The 18268-nt window shown below is 50.7% G+C and overlaps 1 protein-coding gene across 1 annotated transcript in view; it reads right to left on the bottom strand.

The window, feature by feature from the left end:
- Window positions 1-18268, bottom strand: part of ZNF638 (zinc finger protein 638) — a 46344-nt gene that overhangs the window by 21726 nt on the left and 6350 nt on the right. Inside the window, exons 2-6 of the mRNA XM_039724057.1 lie at window positions 11580-13206; window positions 6075-6136; window positions 5380-5418; window positions 1897-2344; window positions 1357-1520 (exon numbers count right to left, since the gene is read on the bottom strand). Coding sequence (XP_039579991.1) covers window positions 1357-1520; window positions 1897-2344; window positions 5380-5418; window positions 6075-6136; window positions 11580-13206 — 2340 coding nt within the window. The remainder of the gene's footprint in view (window positions 1-1356; window positions 1521-1896; window positions 2345-5379; window positions 5419-6074; window positions 6137-11579; window positions 13207-18268) is intronic.

Raw genomic sequence — 18268 nt, 5'->3', positions numbered from 1 at the left:
AATTCCTGCTCCTGGCTGGAATTCCCAGATCCTGGGCTGGAATTCCCACTCCCTGCTCGAATTCCCGGCTGGAATTCCCAGATTCCAGGACAGAATTCCTGGTTGGCATTCCCAGCTGGAATTCTCTCTCCTGGCTAGAATTCCCAATTGGAATTCCTGACTGGAATTCCCAACTGGAATTGCTACTCCCAGTTGGAATTCCCAGATCCCAGGATGGAATTCCCGGCTGGGATTGCTGCTCCCGGTTGGAATTCCTGACTGGAATTCCCAGTTGGCATTTGCAGTCGGAATTCCTGGTTGGAATTCCCTCTCCTGCTCAGAATTCCCAGCTGGAATTTCCTCTCCCAGCTGCAATTCCCACCTGGAATGGGCACTCCCGGTCAGAATTCCCGGTTGGAATTCCTGATTGGAATTCCCAGTGGGAATTGCTATCCCCACCCTCATTTTCCAGATGCCATTCCCAGCCAATATTCCCACTCCTGGCTGGAATTCCCTCTCCTGGATGGAATTCCCCAATCCTGGGCTGGAATTCCCACTGCTGCTCAGAATTCCCGGCTGGAATCCCTGCTCCCAGGCAGAATTCCCAGTGGGAATTGCCACCCCCACCCTCATTTTCCAGGTGCCATTCCCAGCCAGTATTCCCACTCCCAACTGGAATTCCCTCTCCTGGTCAGAACTGCTCCTCCTGCTCAGAATTCCCAGCTGGAATCCTGGCTGGAATTTCCTCTCCCAGCTGCAATTCCCAGCTGGAATTCCCTCTCCTGGCCAGAATTCCCAGTGGGAATTGCTGCTCCCACCCTCATTTTCCAGGTGCCATTCCCAGCCAACATTCCTCCTCCTGGCTGGAATTCCCACTCCTGGTCAGAATTCCCGGCTGGATTCCCTGCTCCCGGCCGCAATTCCTGGCTGGAATTCCCAGATTCTGGCTGGAATTGCCACTCCCAAGCGGAATTCCTGGTCAGAATTCCCAGATTCCAGCTGGAATCCCTGCTCCCAGCTGGAATTCCTGGCTGGATTCCCCGCTCCCGGCCAGAATTCCTGGCTGGAATTCCCAGATTCCGGCCGGATTCCCTGCTCCCGGCTGGAATTCCTGGCTGGAATTCCCAGATTCCAGCTGGAATCCCCGCTCCCGGTTGGAATTCCCGGCCGGAATTCCTGATCAGAATTCCCGCTCCCGGCCGGCATTCCCGGCCGCAATTCCCGGCCGGCATTCCCGCTCCCGGCCGGCATTCCTGGCCGGAATTCCTGATCAGAATTCCCGCTCCCGGCCGGCATTCCCGGCCGCAATTCCCGGCCGGCATTCCCGCTCCCGGCCGGCATTCCTGGCCGGAATTCCTGATCAGAATTCCCGCTCGCGGCCGGCATTCCCGGCCGGAATTCCCGCTCGCGGCCGGCATTCCCACCGGCGCTCTCTCGGCCACGCTGATCCGGACGCGTTTCCCGTTGAGCAGCACCGGCGCCGTCTCCCCGAACTTGACGGCGGCGATGACGGCCTCCTTGTAGTTCATCTCCAGGTAGGCCTGGAACACAGGGAATGGCCCAGCTCCCGGAACTGCCGGAATTCCGGGGCGGGGGGGGAAATCCCGGCGGGATTGGGAATTGCAGGGAGGGATCAAAGAGTGCAGGGAAAGGGAAGGAGGGAAAGGGAGAAAAAATGGGAAAAAAGGAAAAAAAGGGAGAGTAAAGGGAAAAAAGGAGGGGGAAGGGGAAAGGAGAATGAAGGGGAGGGAAGGAAGGACGGAAGGAAGGAATCCCAATCCCAGAACTCCCAGAACTCCCAATCCCAGAACCCCCATTCCCAATCCCAGAACTCCCAGAACTCCCAATCCCAGAACCCCCATTCCCAATCCCAGAACCCCCATTCCCATTCCCCATCCCGACCCCGCTGGCGCTGACCTCGTTGCGGGAGCGCAGCACGATGAGGTCGCTGACCTTCCCGAAGGGCTGCACCAGCCGCTTGATGTCCTGGTCGGAGAAGCCCGAGTCCGGCAGCTCCGAGATGTGCAGCACGGTGCCGCAGCTCAGCAGCTCCTCCCGCAGCAGCTGCAACACACACGATCCCAAATCCCGCATTCCCGCGGCTCTGGCACTGCCGGGGGCGGGGGAGGCTGGAGGGGGCTGGGGAGGAAAGCTGGGTGGGATTCCGGAATTCCTGGGATTTGTCATCCCTACAAGTGTCCAAGGGAAAGATTGGAGCCACCTGGGATTGGGGGAATTGTGGAATGAATCCTGATGGAATTCCAGGATTTCTTTAATCCAAGGAAAGGTTGGATTGGAGCCACCTTGGATTGGAGCCACCTGGGATTGGGGGAATTGTGGAATAAATCCTGATGGAATTCCAGGATTCCAGGATTTTCATCCCTGGAGGTGTCCAAGGAAAGGTTGGATTGGAACCACCTGGGATTGTGGGAATTGTGGAATAAATCCTGATGGAATTCCAAGATTTTCATCCCTGGAAGCGTCCAAGGAAAGGCTGGATTGGAATTGGAGCCACCTGGGATTGTGGAATAAATCCTGATGGAATTCCAGGATTTCTTTAATCCAAGGAAAGGCTGGATTGGAGCCACCTGGGATTGGGGGAATTGTGGAATGAATCCTGATGGAATTCCAGAATTCCTGGAATTTGTCATCCCTACAAGTGTCCAAGGAAAAGATTGGAGCCATCTGGGATTGGGGGAATTGTGGAATAAATCCTGATGGAATTCCAGGATTCCAGGAATTTTATATCCAAGGAAAGGATGGATTTGAGCCACCTTGGATTGGAAGGTTGGGGTTGTGGGAATTGTGGAATAAATCCTGATGGAATTCCAGGAATTTGTCATCCCTAAAAGTGTCCAAGGAAAAGACTGGAGCCACCTGGGATTGTGGGAATTGTGGAATGAATCCTGATGGAATTCCAGGATTTTCATCCCTGGAATCGTCCAAGGAAAGGCTGGATTGGAATTGGAGCCACCTGGGATTGTGGAATGAATCCTGATGGAATTCCAGGATTTTTTCATCCCTACAAGTGTCCAAGGAAAAGCTGGTTGGAGCTACCTGGGATTGGGGAAATTGTGGAATAAGTCCCGATGGAATTCCAGAATTCCAGGATTTTCCATCTCTGGAAGTGTCCAAGGAAATCCCCCACCTGGGATTGTGGGATAAATCTCGATGGAATTCCAGAATTCCAAGGAAAGGTTGGGCTGGAATTGTGGAATAAATCCTGATGGAATTCCAGAATTCCAGGAATTTTTCATCCAAGGAAAGGATGGATTTGAGCCACCTTGGATTGGAAGATTGGGATTGTGGGAATCGTGGAATAAATCTTGATGGAATTCCAAGATTTTTCCATCCCTGGAAGTGTCCAAGCAAAGGCTGGATTGGAATTGGAGCCACCTGGGATTGTGGAATAAATCTTGATGGAATTCTGTAATTCCATGAATTTTCATCCCTGGAAAGGTTGGGCTGGGATTGTAGGAATTAGGGAATAAATCCTGATGGAATTCCAGAATTCCAGGAATTTTTCATCCCTGGAAGTGTCCAAGGGAAGGCTGGGCTGGAATTGTTGGAATTGTGAGATAAATCCTACTGGAATCCCGGAATTCCAAGGGAAGGTTGGACTGGAATTGTTGGAATTGTGAGATAAATCTTACTGGAATCCCGGAATTCCAAGGGAAGGTTGGACTGGAATTGTTGGAATTCTGAAGTAAATCTTACTGGAATCCCGGAATTCCAAGGGAAGGTGGGACGGGATTGTGGAATAAATCATCTCCAAATCCCTTCCCACATCCCAAATTCTGATCAGGGGTGAAAAAACCATCGTGAATCCCAGCGAATTCCCAAAATTCCCACTGAGGGTAAAGAAAACTTTGGGAACCCCATAGAGCATTCCCAAAATTTCCATTGGGAGTGAAAAACCAACAAGAATCCCACTGAGAATTCCCAAAATCCTGACCAGGAATCAAAAAACCATCATGAATCCCAGCAAACTCCCAAAATCCTCACTGCAGCTGAAGCCAACCCCGGTAACCCCACAGAGAATTCCCAAAATTCCCACTGGGGGTAAAGAAAAATTTGGGAATCCCACTGAGAATTCCCAAAATTGCCATTGGGGATGAAGAAAATTTCGGAAACCCCACCGAGCACTCCTGAAATTCCCACTGGGGGTGGTGAAAACTTTGGGAACCCCACTGAGCATTCCCAAAATTCTGGTCAGGGATCAACAAACCATCATGAATCCCAGTGAATTCCCAAAATTCCCACTGGGGGTGGAAAAAACTTCGAAGGGAGAAAAAACTCCGGACTAAACTGGGAAAAATGGATTGAACTGGACTGAACTGGATAAAAGTGGAAGAAATGGGAAAATGATTGAATGGGATTTAATGGGATCAGACTGGAATGAAAGGGATGAAAGTGGACTAAACTGGGAAAAAATGATTAAACTGGACTAAAGGGGAAAAAAATGGAAAAAATGGATAAAAGTGGAAAAAATGGAAAAAATGACTGAATGGGACTTAACAGGATCAAATTGGAATGAAAGGGATAAAACTGGACTAAACTGGAAAAACTGGATAAAACTGATCCAAGTTCCAAGAAAATGGAAAAAAAAATTAAAATGGAAAAAAGGAAAAAAAAGAAAAAATTGAAAAAATGGAAAAATTTAAAAAATGGAAAAAAAGGGAACATTTGAAAAATGGGGAAAAAATGGAAAAAAAAGAAAAATAAGTGAAAGGATGGAAAAAAAGAAAAAAAAATGGGAAAAAAATGGGGGAAAATTGGAAAACAGGGAAAAAATTGAAAAAAAGGGAAAAATGAAAAAAAAAGGAAAAATGGACTTAAATGGATGAAACTGGAATAAAAGGGATAAAACAGGACTAAACCAGGAAAAATGGACAAAACTGTACTAAACTGGACTAAACTGGAAAAATCTAGAAAAAACTGGATGAAATAGAGAAAAACAGAGGAAACTGGGGAAAATCTGGATTAAACTGGATTTAACAGGATTAAACAGGAATAAAAGGTACAAAATTGGATAAAACTGGAAAAAATTAAGAAACTGGGGAAAAATGGACAAAACTGGACAAAACTGGACTAATCTGGACTAAACTAGATAAATTGGAAAAATGGGAAAAACCGGAAAAAACTCGAAAAAAAAACAGAAAAAAAAGGAAAAGCTGGAAAAAATGGATAAAAATGTGGAATTTAAGGTCCCTCCAACCCAAACCAGCTTTGAATTCTATGGAATTTGGGCCAGAATTCCATAAAAAGGCCCCAAAATTTTATAATAAAAATGTGACCTTATGGAGAGGGGTTGGAGAGGGCAAATCAGAGAAAATAATTGGTAAAAATTAATTAATTATTAGTGGGTAATTAAGAGAAGGAATTAAAATCACAAGGTACCTGCTGGAGGAGTGAGCCTCAGGATTCCACTCGGGATACCTGTTGATGACAAAGGGAAAAACGCCCAGTGGATTCCCCAATGGATTCCCAGCAGATTCCCCAGTGTATCCCCAGTAGATCCTGGGTGGATCCCCAGCAGATTTCCCAATGGGTTCCCCAGTGGATCCCCAATGGATTCCCGTCAGATCCCAAATGGATCCCCAGTGGATTCCCATCAGATCCCCAGAGGATTCCCAATGATCCCCAGTGAATTCCCATCAGATCACCTGTGGATTCTCATCAGATCCCCAGTGGATCCCAAATGGATTCCCCAGTGGATTACCAATGGATCCCCCAATGGATCCCAAATGAATTCCCCAGAGGATTCCCAATGATCCCCAGTGAATTCCCATCAGATCACCTGTGGATTCTCATCAGATCCCCAGTGGATCCCGAATGGATTCCCCAATGGATTCCCAATGATCCCCAGTGGATTCCCATCAGATCCCAATGGATTCCCATCAGATCCCAATGGACTCCCATCAGATCCCCAGTGGATCCCCATCAGATCCCCAATGGATCACCATCAGATCCTCAGTGAATTCCCATCAGATCCCAGTGGATTCCCAATGATCCCCAGAGGATTCCCATCAGATCCCAATGAATTCCCATCAGATCCCCAATGGATTCCCATCAGATCCCAGTGGATCCCTTACTGTTGGCGCAGCCTGCGGCAGCTCTCGAGGTGGGCGGGGTTGTTCTGGTGCAGGATCCAATCCTGGGGGCAAAAAGAACATTGGGAAAAGCGGGATCAGGGTGGAAAACCCCGGGATCACCCCAATCCCTTGGGGCTGGTTTTGCACTTTCCAGCCCCTTTTTACCTCGGCAAAGTCAAATTTCCATGGAATTCAGGCAGGAGGTTAAAAGCTGATTATCACTGCTCCAGAACAGGAGCCTCAATTAAACTGATGAATTCAATCAATGGATTGCATTAATTAATTCAATCACCTCATTAAATCGATTAATTCCTCAATTAAGCCACCCCCTCGCTGGGGATGGCAGCAGCACGTGGATCACCGGAGGCTGCTCCAAAAAAATCAGAATGAAAGGGAATAAATCCAGGATTTGCTGCCACATCCATGAGCAATTCCAGCTCCTCCAAATGGGGCATCTCCACATCCAATCTCATTCCCAGCCCGGAATTTCCGTGCCTGGAGCTCCGGGAATGTTCAGTTCCCATCATGTCACAGCTCAAAGGTCATTCCAGAGCCTCGGGATGTTTTTCATGCTCCTTTATCATTTAAAAAATCTGATAAAAATAGGATTTCATTCCGTATAAAAATGCCTAAACTTGGGTTTAACTGGGAATATTGACAGGGAGCTGGGAACAAAAGGAGACAGTTTTCTACAGAGAAGGGATATTCCTTGGAAAACTCTGGAATTCTTCAAGGTGGAACATCAGCAATGAGAATTATTAAATATCCTTGGGGAAAAAAAAAAATCAACTTCCAGCTGCTCTTAGATCATAAATCCCAATCAAATATGGAATAATTAATATAAAATAATGGATCTGAAGAGTCGGGATGATGGAATCATTCCCACGTGGATAAAGCAGCAATTTCAGCATTCCAAGCAGGTTTTCCCTAATTCCAGGCCATCCCTAAGCAATCCCATTCCCAAAGATCCGGATCTTTCCAGGCTTCACTTTCACCAGGATAAACCAAAGCTGTTCCTCAAGGAAAACTCGGTGGGAATGAAAAGGGAATTTGACTCCCAGAATTCCAATTCCACGGTGCCAAGGAGGGGTTTTGGCTCCCAAATCCCTCCAGCTGCTGATGCAAGACTTTTGGGAATCTTCTTCTCCTTGCCAGGTCCTCGCCAGCCAAAACCCTCTGGATTTATGGATTTTCCTCCTTTTTGCCTCATTCCTAACTCTTCCCATTCTTTGGGAATATTCCACTGTCCACAGAATCCAAAACCCTCTGGATTTATGGATTTTCCTCCTTTTTGCCTCATTCCTGGCGCTTCCCACTCTTTGGGAATAATGCACTGCCCACGGAATCATCATGGAATGGTTGGGTTGGAAGGGAACCTAAAGATGATCCCATTATCCCAGGTTGATCCAAGCCCCATCCAGCCCGGATTTGGACATTCCAGGGATGGAACAGCCACGATTTTTCCTGGGATCCAAAGAAGTCCTTCCCCTAAAATAAGAGGATCCCTTCCCATAAATCCTGGTGAGAAGAAAAATTCCATCTGAACTCCTCCATTCCCACCTTCCCTAATTCCATCCCAACCTCCTCTCACTCATGGATCACCACCAAGAAATCCTGGAAGCAGAAGGTGGCGGAGCAAAGTGTCCAATAAAGGAATTCCGAGTGCAAATCTTCATGGAAAAATGAAAATCCCAAGGATTTCACAGATTTGAGGTCCAAGGAGGCATCACCCCCAACTTTGAACAGATTTGGGGAACAAAAGTGGATAAAAATAAGGATAAATCCGATTCCTCGTGCTGGGAATGTCTCAAATCCTCTTCATTCCAGACGTGAGGGGATGGAGGATGAAGGAATCGTTGTTATTCCGAGAAATCTGCTCCATCCAAGACGTGAAGTGTTTGGAGAAGGAGGAATCCCACAAATCCCGCTTTGTTATTCCCACAGGACGCAATTCTGAGCGAAAAACGAAGCTGCTCCATGGAACATCCATAAAATCCTTCGAGATTTTGAGGATTTGGGAAATCAGAATTGAAAGGGAACAGCAGCGGGGTCAGACTCCGCCTATCCCCGAGCGGAATTGGGAATTTTGACCTAAAAAAACACCCAGGACACAACGATTTTTGGGAATATCTGGCCCAAGCATCGATTTTTGCCTCAAATTCTGATTTTAATGCCCCAAAATCCACCTTGGTGTGGCTGCACCTCCTCACAGCCACCCCTGAGGATCCCACAGGAAGGTTCCTCAAGATCAGAGTCCAACCTCTCACCACATCCCTTCCTGCCTGAGATCAAAATGAGGCCAAATCTGCCAAATTCTGCTGCTGCCCCAAGCCCACCACCCTTCCACTGACACCTCCACAAATTTCCACCATTTTTTCTACAAATTCCCAATATTTTGGACCTGCCTGCTTCAAAGGTGAAAATTATCCATTTTCCATAAAAAACTCTGGATGCCGGTGGGAAATACCAAAACTTGTGGCTTCTAGACCAAAAAAACCCCAAAACCTTAAAATGCACCAGAAATCTGTAAAAATGACATCTAGGAGGAATTTTTTTCCAGGGAAAATTTAACTTCCAGAGTTTTGGCACAGCCAAACTGGAGGGACGATGCTGGGATGAATATCCCACATCCAGGTGGGAACCTCTGGGTTTCATAGTCCAGTGGCTGGAATTCTCTTCTCACGGGCAATGCGGCATGGTCGGATCCAAAATGAGTCAATCCAAGAGCAGATTTTAAAAATCCATGGGAAAATCCATGGAAAAATGGAGCTCAGCACCAACAGCCTGAACTCAGAACCCGTTGTTGGAATTTTGGTTTCAGGGTCTTCAGACATGGGACAGAGAAGGTTTTCATTGTTGAGCACCTTCAGCATCATCCAATGTTGGCTCCTGTTATCTTTGGAATTTTGGTTTCAGGGTCTTCAGACATGGGACAGAGAAGGTTTTCATTGTTGAGCACCTTCAGCATCATCATCCAATGTTGGTTCCTGTTATCCCAGAATCATGGAACAGTTTGGGTTGGAAGGGACCCTAAACCCATCCCATTCCCACTCCTGCCACGGCAGGGACACCTTCCCCAATCCCAGGTGGATCCAAATCCATCCAACCTGGCCTTGGGCACTGCCAGGGATCCAGGGGCAGCCACAGCTGCTCTGGGAATTCCAGCCCAGCCCCTGCCCACCCTCCCAGCCAGCAATTCCTTGCCCAGATCCCAGCCCAATCTCCCCTTGGCCAGTGGCAGCCATTCCCTGTGTCCTGTCCCTCTGTCCCTTGTCCCCAGTCCCTCTGCAGCTCTCCTGGAGCCCCTGCAGGGACTCTGATGATTCCCTGGATTTTTCCCTTCTCCGGGTGAACATTCCCAGCTCTCCCAAGCTGGCTCCAGAGCACCTCCACGGCCTCCTCTGGATTTGCTCCGGCAGCTCCAGGTCCTCCTGATGTTGCCCCAAAGCTGGAGGCAGCTCTGCAGGCGGGGTCTCAGCTGGGCAGAACTCCCACCTTTCCCGCTGCCCACGTTGCGGGATCAGCCCAGGGCACAGGGATCTGTCTCGATATTTGGAGCTTCCCATCCACAACAGCCCAAGTCCTTCTCCGAGGGCTGCTCCAATCACTCTCTTCCCACCTGGAAGATTGGATCTGTGCTGGGATTGTCCTGCCCCAAGGAGCTCCTGCCCTCGCAGCCTCACGAGGTTGGGATGGTCCAAGCTCTCCAGGCTGTCACGGAAAATCCCTCCAGGTGTGATCCCAGTGCAGAGCTTGGTGTCACCTTCACCATGCCAAGGGTGACCAATCCCGGTGTCCTTGTCACCGATGGAGACGTTGAACGGTGCTGATGCCAATCCTGGGGTGGTTGGTCCCACCTGGGCGTGGAGCTGGTGACAACTCCAAGTGCCACCATCCATGAAATCCCTTTCTCCAGGCTGGGGACAGCCATGCCACCTGGGACAGCATCAAATGTCTCAAGTCCTTGGGAATCACCAGATCCAGTGGCTCTTCCCAACTGAGGTCCCATCCATCTCTCCCAGAACGGGACAGGGAACGGTTGGGAAGACAAATCTTGAATGTCCAGCTCATCTCCAACCACCCAGGACCGACCAGATTTGCTGAAGTGCAGAGCTGGAATTGAGAGGAATTCTTCAATCTCTGCAACTCATGGATACACCAGCTGGACATTTCTTCATCAGTTTTATTTTTGGGATAAAATTCCCAAACTCTTGTGGGTTCTTCTGCACCAGGGCTGGTCCAGGGAGGTCTCCTGTGTCCCTGGGAGACAAACACCAAACGCTTCCCAAGGGAAGGGAATCGGGGCCAGAGCTACAGGACAGGGAGCAGATTTGGGAGGCTACAGTAGGATCAGGATTCCTGGGAACACATCCCACCCCAGTGCCACCAGGACAAGACTGCACAAGCTTTAATCCAGCCCAAAACCCCCAGCCAGAGCTGATCTGCCAACAGATGTTTAGTGACAACATTTCCCTCCTTAAACATGAGAAGAATTCCCATCTAAATTAACTTCCTTTTCCCAAACTGCTTTTCCCCTTTGTTAACGTGTCCCTATTTTCATTTTCCTGTTCAATTTACCCATTTTTATTTAAAATCATCCTTCTCTTCCAATTTCCAGCTGCCCACCTCCCTGGCCGTCAGCGCTTCCTGGGAAAAAGGGTTTGGGAATTTCTGTTTGGTTTTCCCTAACAAAGCCGTTCCCATTTTCAGCCAGATTTTTAATGCACAGCAAACAGAGCCTAAAATCTCCAGGATTTTGCCAAATTACAAAAATCCCTCCCCCACAGCCTCTCCACACTTTGCAATCCAAATATATTAAATAATTATTAATTAATTACTCTGGTTTTTTAATATCACGTTCTCCCACCTTTTTGACAGATCAAACCTCAGGCTTTTCCAGAAAAACACACAGCTTCCAAAACATTTTTTATCTCCCAACGGCCACCATTTTCTCCCTTTATTTTTTCCTTCAAAGCTGAAACTGTGATTTCCTTCAAGGCTGAAAGCCGGCAGGATGAATGGACGCATTTTCTGCGTCGCCCCGAGCCAGCCTCTGGAATATTCAGCGTTGTCACACAGAGCAGATTTGGAAGATGAAATTTCGGGTTCTAAATGGGCTCTTTTGTTTTCAGGCAGAGTTTGGAGGAGGAGGAGGGGGGGAATGAACACACAGACATCTCACCCGCCCCCAGACATGATCTGAGTCCCCCACACACAACATGAATATTTCATTCCACTGCTTGAGGTTTGTTTTGTTGTTTGAAACCTGCTGCAAAACCAAAAACATTTCAATACTTAAAAAAACTCCCAAAAATCAACATGTAAAGCAACTCTGAAATGCAACTGGGAGCAGAACACGCCGTTACAATCATTTCCAGCACCATTCCCAACATTCAAACTTGGCGACCAGCATCCCAATCCACGGAATTCCCAGGAAAAACAACCAGCAGCAGGAAAAGGTGCCGAGTACACACGCTTAGGGAATAATCTGGGAAAGCCACTCACCTTCATATGAGTGCATTCAAGGTTACACAGAGAACACAAATGTGGGAATATTCGCGGCGACGTGGCATAGTAGTCGTTCATCATGGACGGGGTGGGCAGGCGTTTGCTCTTCTGGTCGGGGAACACGGGCAGCCAGGACGCCTTCACCACCCCGAACGGGGATTTGATGGGCTCCTGTGCCGGTGGGTGGAAGGGTTTGTGGTAGGGTTTGTGTCCCGCCGAGGTCCCGCCGGCAGTGCTGGGCCCGGGATGGGCGCTGCCGGCGTCGCGCTGCTTCTGCTCGTGTTGGCTGATGGCGGCCAGGAGCCCGGCCGAGAAGGGCGGCGGCGTCAAGGGCGGCAACACGTGCTGGGACACGGGCGGCTGGACCAGCGGCGGCATCACCGGGGGCAGCATGGGCTGCGGCAGCGGCGTGGGCAGCAGCGCCGGCAGTATGGGCGGCAGCACCGGCGGCATGGGCGGCTGGGACACCGGCTTCACCACCGGCAGCGCGGCGGGCGCAGTGCTGCACAGCACCGGCACCTTGGCCGGCGGCTCGGCCGGGAAAAACGACGGAGTGGGAGAGGAGTCAGTGGGGAAAGCCGGCAGCTTGATGAGGTCTTCGGCCGGGAACACGGGGTTGCACGGCACGTTGGGCGGCGGGACGGCCACCGGCACGCTCTGCTCCCGCTGGAATTCTTCCCGGATCTCCGCGCTTGAGCTTTCGGGATTGTAGACGCGCGCTTCCAGCGGTTCCTCGGGCAGCGCCTCGGGGTTGTAGGTGTGGATCTCCAGCGGGTCCTCGGTGTAGCCGTACTTGCTGGCGTGGCCGTAGTCGATCACTTTGCTCTTGACGGTGGTGCCGCTGCTCTCGCCCACCGGCTCCTCCCCCCGGCTCGGAGCGTGCAGACCAGACACGGCGTGGCCCATCTTCCGGATGCGGATCTCCCGCAGGATCCGTGGCATGTTCTCGGGCGTCAGCTGGTCATCGGGGTAGCGGCTCAGCTCCTCCAGGTCTTCGTTGGACAGCCCGAAGCTCGCTAAAATGCTGGAGGCGCTTTCAGGCGTGTAGCGGTTCTGGGGGTTGGAGTTCTGCTCCAAGACCGGCGCTGGGCCGGGCGGCTTCGGCCCGGCGGTGCTGGCGGGGCAGGGGCCGCCATCCCAGCGACTGGCGCGTGGCTCTCCCTTCTGCTCCTGGTGCAGGCCGGTCTTCTCCTTGACCTTCCTGGGATCGGCCCTGTGCAGCGTGACGCGGACGTTGATCCTCTGCGAACCCGTCCACTGCAGCCCGTCCTGCCCCGAGAATCTCTGGGGCGCTCCTTGGGGCGTCGCGGGTGCGGCTTTCCTGGGCGGCCCCGCCGCGCCTCCGGCCCCAAAACCTCCCGGGGGTTTGCTGCCCGACGGGTTGGGTCCTCTGGGCCTCGGGGGCAAGGTTCCTCTGGGGCTAAACATTGCGTCTTTCAGCAATGCCTGGCGGGCGCCAGCGTGGGGAGCTGCCCGCCCGCCGCTGGCAGCCAAGTGCTGGAGAGCCAAGTGGGTCTTAATTTGGGCAAGCTGAAAAGGAGGAGGGCCCAACACAAGGGGGCTGGCAAGGCCAAGGTTCAGGGAATTCACAAGTGGTGCGAAACTTTCCAAGAACAACACAAAGCTGCAAGTTAAAAGACAAGGATTAGATGGGTCATCTTTGGCATCTGCTCACAGCAGCTTCTAGGACGGGGAGAAAAGCAACCCGAGGCACAGAAGCGGGATTTGCACCACAGTTTAAAGCACTCAAAATTCACAAAAAACCCGTTTTCTTTCACTGTTTAAAATCTTAAATATAGAGAACAGGTGATTAATCAATTAAACAGGTGATTAACAAGCTTAACCCAACAAGGTGGATGTCACAGGGAACACAACTGGTGGTGACACTTGCAACAGCATCGCTTAACACCTGGCGACACCTAACATTTCACTTCTTTGTGACAACAGAGTTTGTGTTTAATTACAATTAATAATTTTAGGAGCAGCAAGGCAAAGCGTGAAACACCCCTGCTGGAAGGGTGACGAGGGATGAGTTGGAAGTAGAACCACTTAGATGGAGAACTCCAACCAGTTCCAGCTGGGTGGAGCTGAGCCGAGGCCGGAGCCGTTTCCAGGAGGACACTCCCATGAGCACTCTCATGGGTGAAGAGCAAACCCTGCAAGAATTCACAGGGTGGGATGAGGCTGCAATTCTGTGGGTAGAAAATATCCGATCTCTCCGAGAGCTTAAATGGAAAGGGTTGGAAACAGAGAGGAGTCAAACTGTACAGGAGCAACAACAACAAAATCTCCACACAAAAAGCACCGTGGTCAGTGGAAGTGGGGCTTGGTTTGGGTGAAATCACTGAGAATTCAGTGCTGTGAGGTGGGAAAAGAAGGTACAAATACAGGGAGAGGAAAAGGAAACACCACAGAGCTCTGGAAGAAGAATCACACAGGGCTGGGGGCTGGAAGGGACCTTAAAGCCCATCCCATTCCACACCTCCCATTATCCCAGGATGCTCCAAGACCCGTCCAAGCAGGTCAGGGATGGAGAGCGAGACCAGTGAAACACCAAAGAGCAGCAAAGTCCTTGTGCAGCTCCTCGAGGACCGAGCGAGGACACTGGGAATTCTGGATTTAGGGCGAGGACAAAGCAGCAGCCACAACATCAGCGCGTTCCCAGCTCCGGCCCCGTTCCCAACCCCAAACACGGCACTGCCAGAGCAGCAGCTGCAAAAACTCCCAGCCCCGTCCCAGCCCAAACCAGGAAAACTCCAAACCCGGGAATTCCTCATCTCCCCCTTGTCCATTTGTTGTCTCCTGGAACTGGACTCTTCTTGCAGGTTTCCCAGGAGTTTTCCTGGCTGTTCCTGAAGCTCCACGCTGAGTTCCTGCAGCGCCGAGGTTCTTGTCTCACCAACGCCGACGTCGTCACAGGATTTTGATTTCCAAACTCGTGGAAGTTGACTCCAGCTGGAAGTTTTCCCACGAGCAGAGATTCACACTGAGATCGCAGCTCAAGGAGTAAACGTTACAGAGAGTGACCGAACACAGGTGCAGGAGAGGAGGATTTTCCAGCATAATTCCCGGAGTTTGTTCCCATCTGGCTGTGAGTTGTTTTGAGGAATTATTTAATTTGAACCAAGTACAAACTGTTCAGGCTCAGGAGACACAGGAATCCTATTAATCCTCTCCAAGCAAACAATAAGCAGATTCCCACCAGCCAGCAGTCCCAAAATTCCAGCCTCTCACCCAATATTCCTCCTCCCTCCATAAATTAAATTAGATTTCAACAGGAGCTGCATGTGAAAGCCAAGTTCGCTCCAGAAGATTTCCAAACAAATGTGACTCAACATTCCCCTGTCTTTCCGTGTGTGTTTTCTCCAGAATTCCCAGCACTGGAGGACAAAAATTCCTTCTGAGCCCATCCCCATTGGGAAGCACTTGGAGAAGGAACACTGTCAAAGCCACCCACCACCAGGACAACCTCAAACGGATCAGCAGAGGAAATCTGAAACACCACCAACCTTAATTCCACAGATCAGGAATCTCTCGAAGGAGGTAAAAAACCAGAATTCCCATAGGATGAGTTTTTACCTCTCCAGGTATTTCCATCTCACACGGACACCTGGGAGCAGGGAAGCTCCCACAGCAGGGTGGGGAATAACAACTCACCTCTGCAAACCTCAGCTCGTTAGCCTGCCCAGGGATGGGATCCAGGCTGAGAAAGACCTGGAGCAACCTGGTTTATGGGAAATGTCCCCACCCATGGCAGGGGGTGGCATTGGATGGGATTTGAGGTCCCTTCCCACTTAAACCAGTCCAGGATTCTGGGAAGGGCTGCGGACAAGGAGCTCCTGAGTGACCTTTCCAAAGGAAATGCTGGAAATGCTTCTAAGGAAATGCCAAGATGGAGTAAACAATGGTCTGGAGATATCAGGGAGAGCCTCACCTTCCTCTTCCAGGCAGCTTTGTTTGGAAAGTGTCGGAGCCTCAGAAGGGCCACTGCTGGGACAGGGACACCACAGCAGGGACCGAGCTCCGAGCTGGCGCTGCGGCGACACTGAACGGAGATCAGGTGGAATCATGGAATGGTTTGGGTGGGAAAAGAGCTTAAATCCCATCCAATCCCACCCCCAGATCAGGGATACTTCCACCATCCCAGGGTGCTCCAAGCGCCAATGTCCAACCTGGCCTTGGGCACTGCCAGGATCCAGGGGCAGCCACAGCAAACCTGGGAATTCCAGCCCAGCCCCTCCCCACTCTCCCAGGCGGGAATTCCTTGCCAAGATCCCAGCCCAAACTCTACTTTTCCCATTTCAAGCCATTCCCTGTGTCCTGTCCCTCCATCTCTCGTGTCCCAAGTCCCTCTCCAGCTCTCCCTTAGGCTCTCAGCTCTCCCGGGAGCGTTCCCTTCTCCAGGAGAACATTCCCAGCTGATCCCTGGGAACGGCAATCCCAGAATTTCAGAGCACCACACAAAAGCCAAACGATGCCTTCCTTGCTTTCCCCTCAACTTCCCGCCTCCACTTTTCCAGGCTTCCCAATACAGATGGAGAAATGGAAAGTTCTGGATTTTAAGCTCTCCCTGGTGTTTGCAGCACCTGCACAAGGCTCTGCTGCAGGAAGAGACAGATCTGGAGCAAGAATTCCTGCACGAAGGAAAAGGGCAAGGAACCTGCACCAGCACAGAATCCTGGGATTATCCCGGCTGGAAAACACCTTTGGGACCATCCAGTCCAAGCCATGCCCGATGCCCACCTTGGCACTGAGTGCCACATCCAGGAATTCCTCAGACACCTCCAGGGATGGGCACTCCAAACCTCCCTGGGCACTTCCAAGGCCTGAGCACTCTTTCCATAAGGAAATTGCTGCTGATGTCCACCCTGAGCCTCCCCTGGCCCAGCCTGAGGCCGCTCCCTCTTATCCTGTAATTCCCTGGGATCAGATCCCAAATCCCCCTCCCTGTCAGGGAGTCGTGGAGAGCCACAAGGTCCCTGTGGAGCCTCTTTTTCTCCAGGAGCCTCAGGAGAGGGCAGAAGCAGATTTCTCCCGCCCCACAGAAGGTTCATCCAAAAGGAAATTCCAAAAGGACAATTTCCTGATTTGTCCCTATAAATAGCATGGAATTTTCTGGCTCTGTGCTAACTCCAGAGCAGATAAACAAAGCTGGAACCAAAGCCATGCCTGGGAAGCTGCTGTGCCTTTCCAAGAGCTTTTCCAGAACTGACCACATCCCCATGGATCTGTGTCCAGTCCCAAGACCTGCGTCTCCTTTGGAGATTCCCTGCTCTTCCTTTGTTTGATGGCAAAATCTTGGAATGTTTTGAAAAAACCTGGATTCTCTTCCTCCTTCCCGTGCTGCCCAACACCACAATGGCATCCAGAGGGTGCCATGGTCCTTCCCTCTGGGGAATTCCTCATCCACAGCAGCCCAGATGTTCTCTCATCAAGGTCAGGGCTCGGGCAAGGCATTCCCAGCCCTTTTCCTGCATCTGGGAATTCTTTCCGAGATGGCTCTGGGCAGTTCACCACCCCCTGGGTGGATCTCTGGGATTGTCACCTCCAGACTTGCCCTTGCCAGCACAACCCCAGCTCAAGGGGACATCCCAGTTCCAGCAGGAGCTCCTGGATTTTCCGGGTTATCCGTGGTGTCCATCCATATTATCCCTCCATCCTGGGATCTTCCAGCTCCTCCTGCATGGCCCAAATCCAGCGGAGCGTGACAGATCCAGGTGGTCTGGCATTCCAGGGTCTGCCATTCCAGCAGAATCACCTGCCCTCAGGCAAAAATTCCCAGGATTTGAGAGGTGAAAGCGGCTCCAGGTAAAATCCTCCCTGGGGACACTCCGGTTACCAGCTTCAGATCCAGCAGGATCTCAGCTGGGATCAGTGGATTTGGAATTCCAAGAGCCTGGGAATGTTCCAGCCACACCGGGACACACAAGGGATCGGGAGGTGTCCTGGAGGATGAGGAGGAAGAGGAAGGCACAATGGGAATGGTCCTGGAGCACCTGGATAATGGGAAAAGGATAAATCCCAGCCTGGAAATTTGGATTTCCCAGGGAAAAGAGAACAGCAAAGGCTGAGCTGGAATTGTAAAGCCTGAAAGCAGCAGATCCTAAAAAAAGGACCAAGATGGGAAAGGAAGCACTTGAATAAGAAAATTCCTGGGATAAGATAAAACCACGGGGGAAAAAAGGGACCCAAAACCCAAGCAAAGTTATTCCTCCCACTCTGTGCAATCCTGGAAGCCAAACTTCCATTTTCCCACTCCTCCATCCCAGTTTTTCTACGGAAAAGGACACTCTGCAGGTATGGAATGTCCCTTCAGCCACTCCAGGCTCATTCCCAGCCCAGGGAAAGCCAACCTCAGCTCCCAAATCCCAAACAAAACTCCCAGCAGAAGTTAATTCCATCCCTACCCGAGCAGATCAACACCAGCTGTGCAATCTACTGGACTATTCCCAAAATTCTGCCCCATCCCAGCCTTTGGAGCAGGAGGTTTCTATCCAGACACGCCAAAATAAAAAAATAAAAATTCAGGACAAGCCTTCCAGCCAGGAATTCCTGAAACAGGACCAAAATTGGGCATTTGAACACCAGGAATCTTCCTCAAATTCCACTTTCAGAGCAGCACAAAGTTTGACAAATCTATTTAAACACCAGCAACAAGTCCTTGACACCATCACCGACATTCGTGC

The sequence above is a fragment of the Passer montanus genome, unplaced genomic scaffold, assembly GCF_014805655.1.
Source record: "Passer montanus isolate IOZ18808 unplaced genomic scaffold, ASM1480565v1 scaffold109, whole genome shotgun sequence".
NCBI lineage: Eukaryota > Metazoa > Chordata > Aves > Passeriformes > Passeridae > Passer > Passer montanus.
Note: the sequence above shows the minus strand (reverse complement) of the source record. Positions and strands in the feature narration are given on the sequence as shown.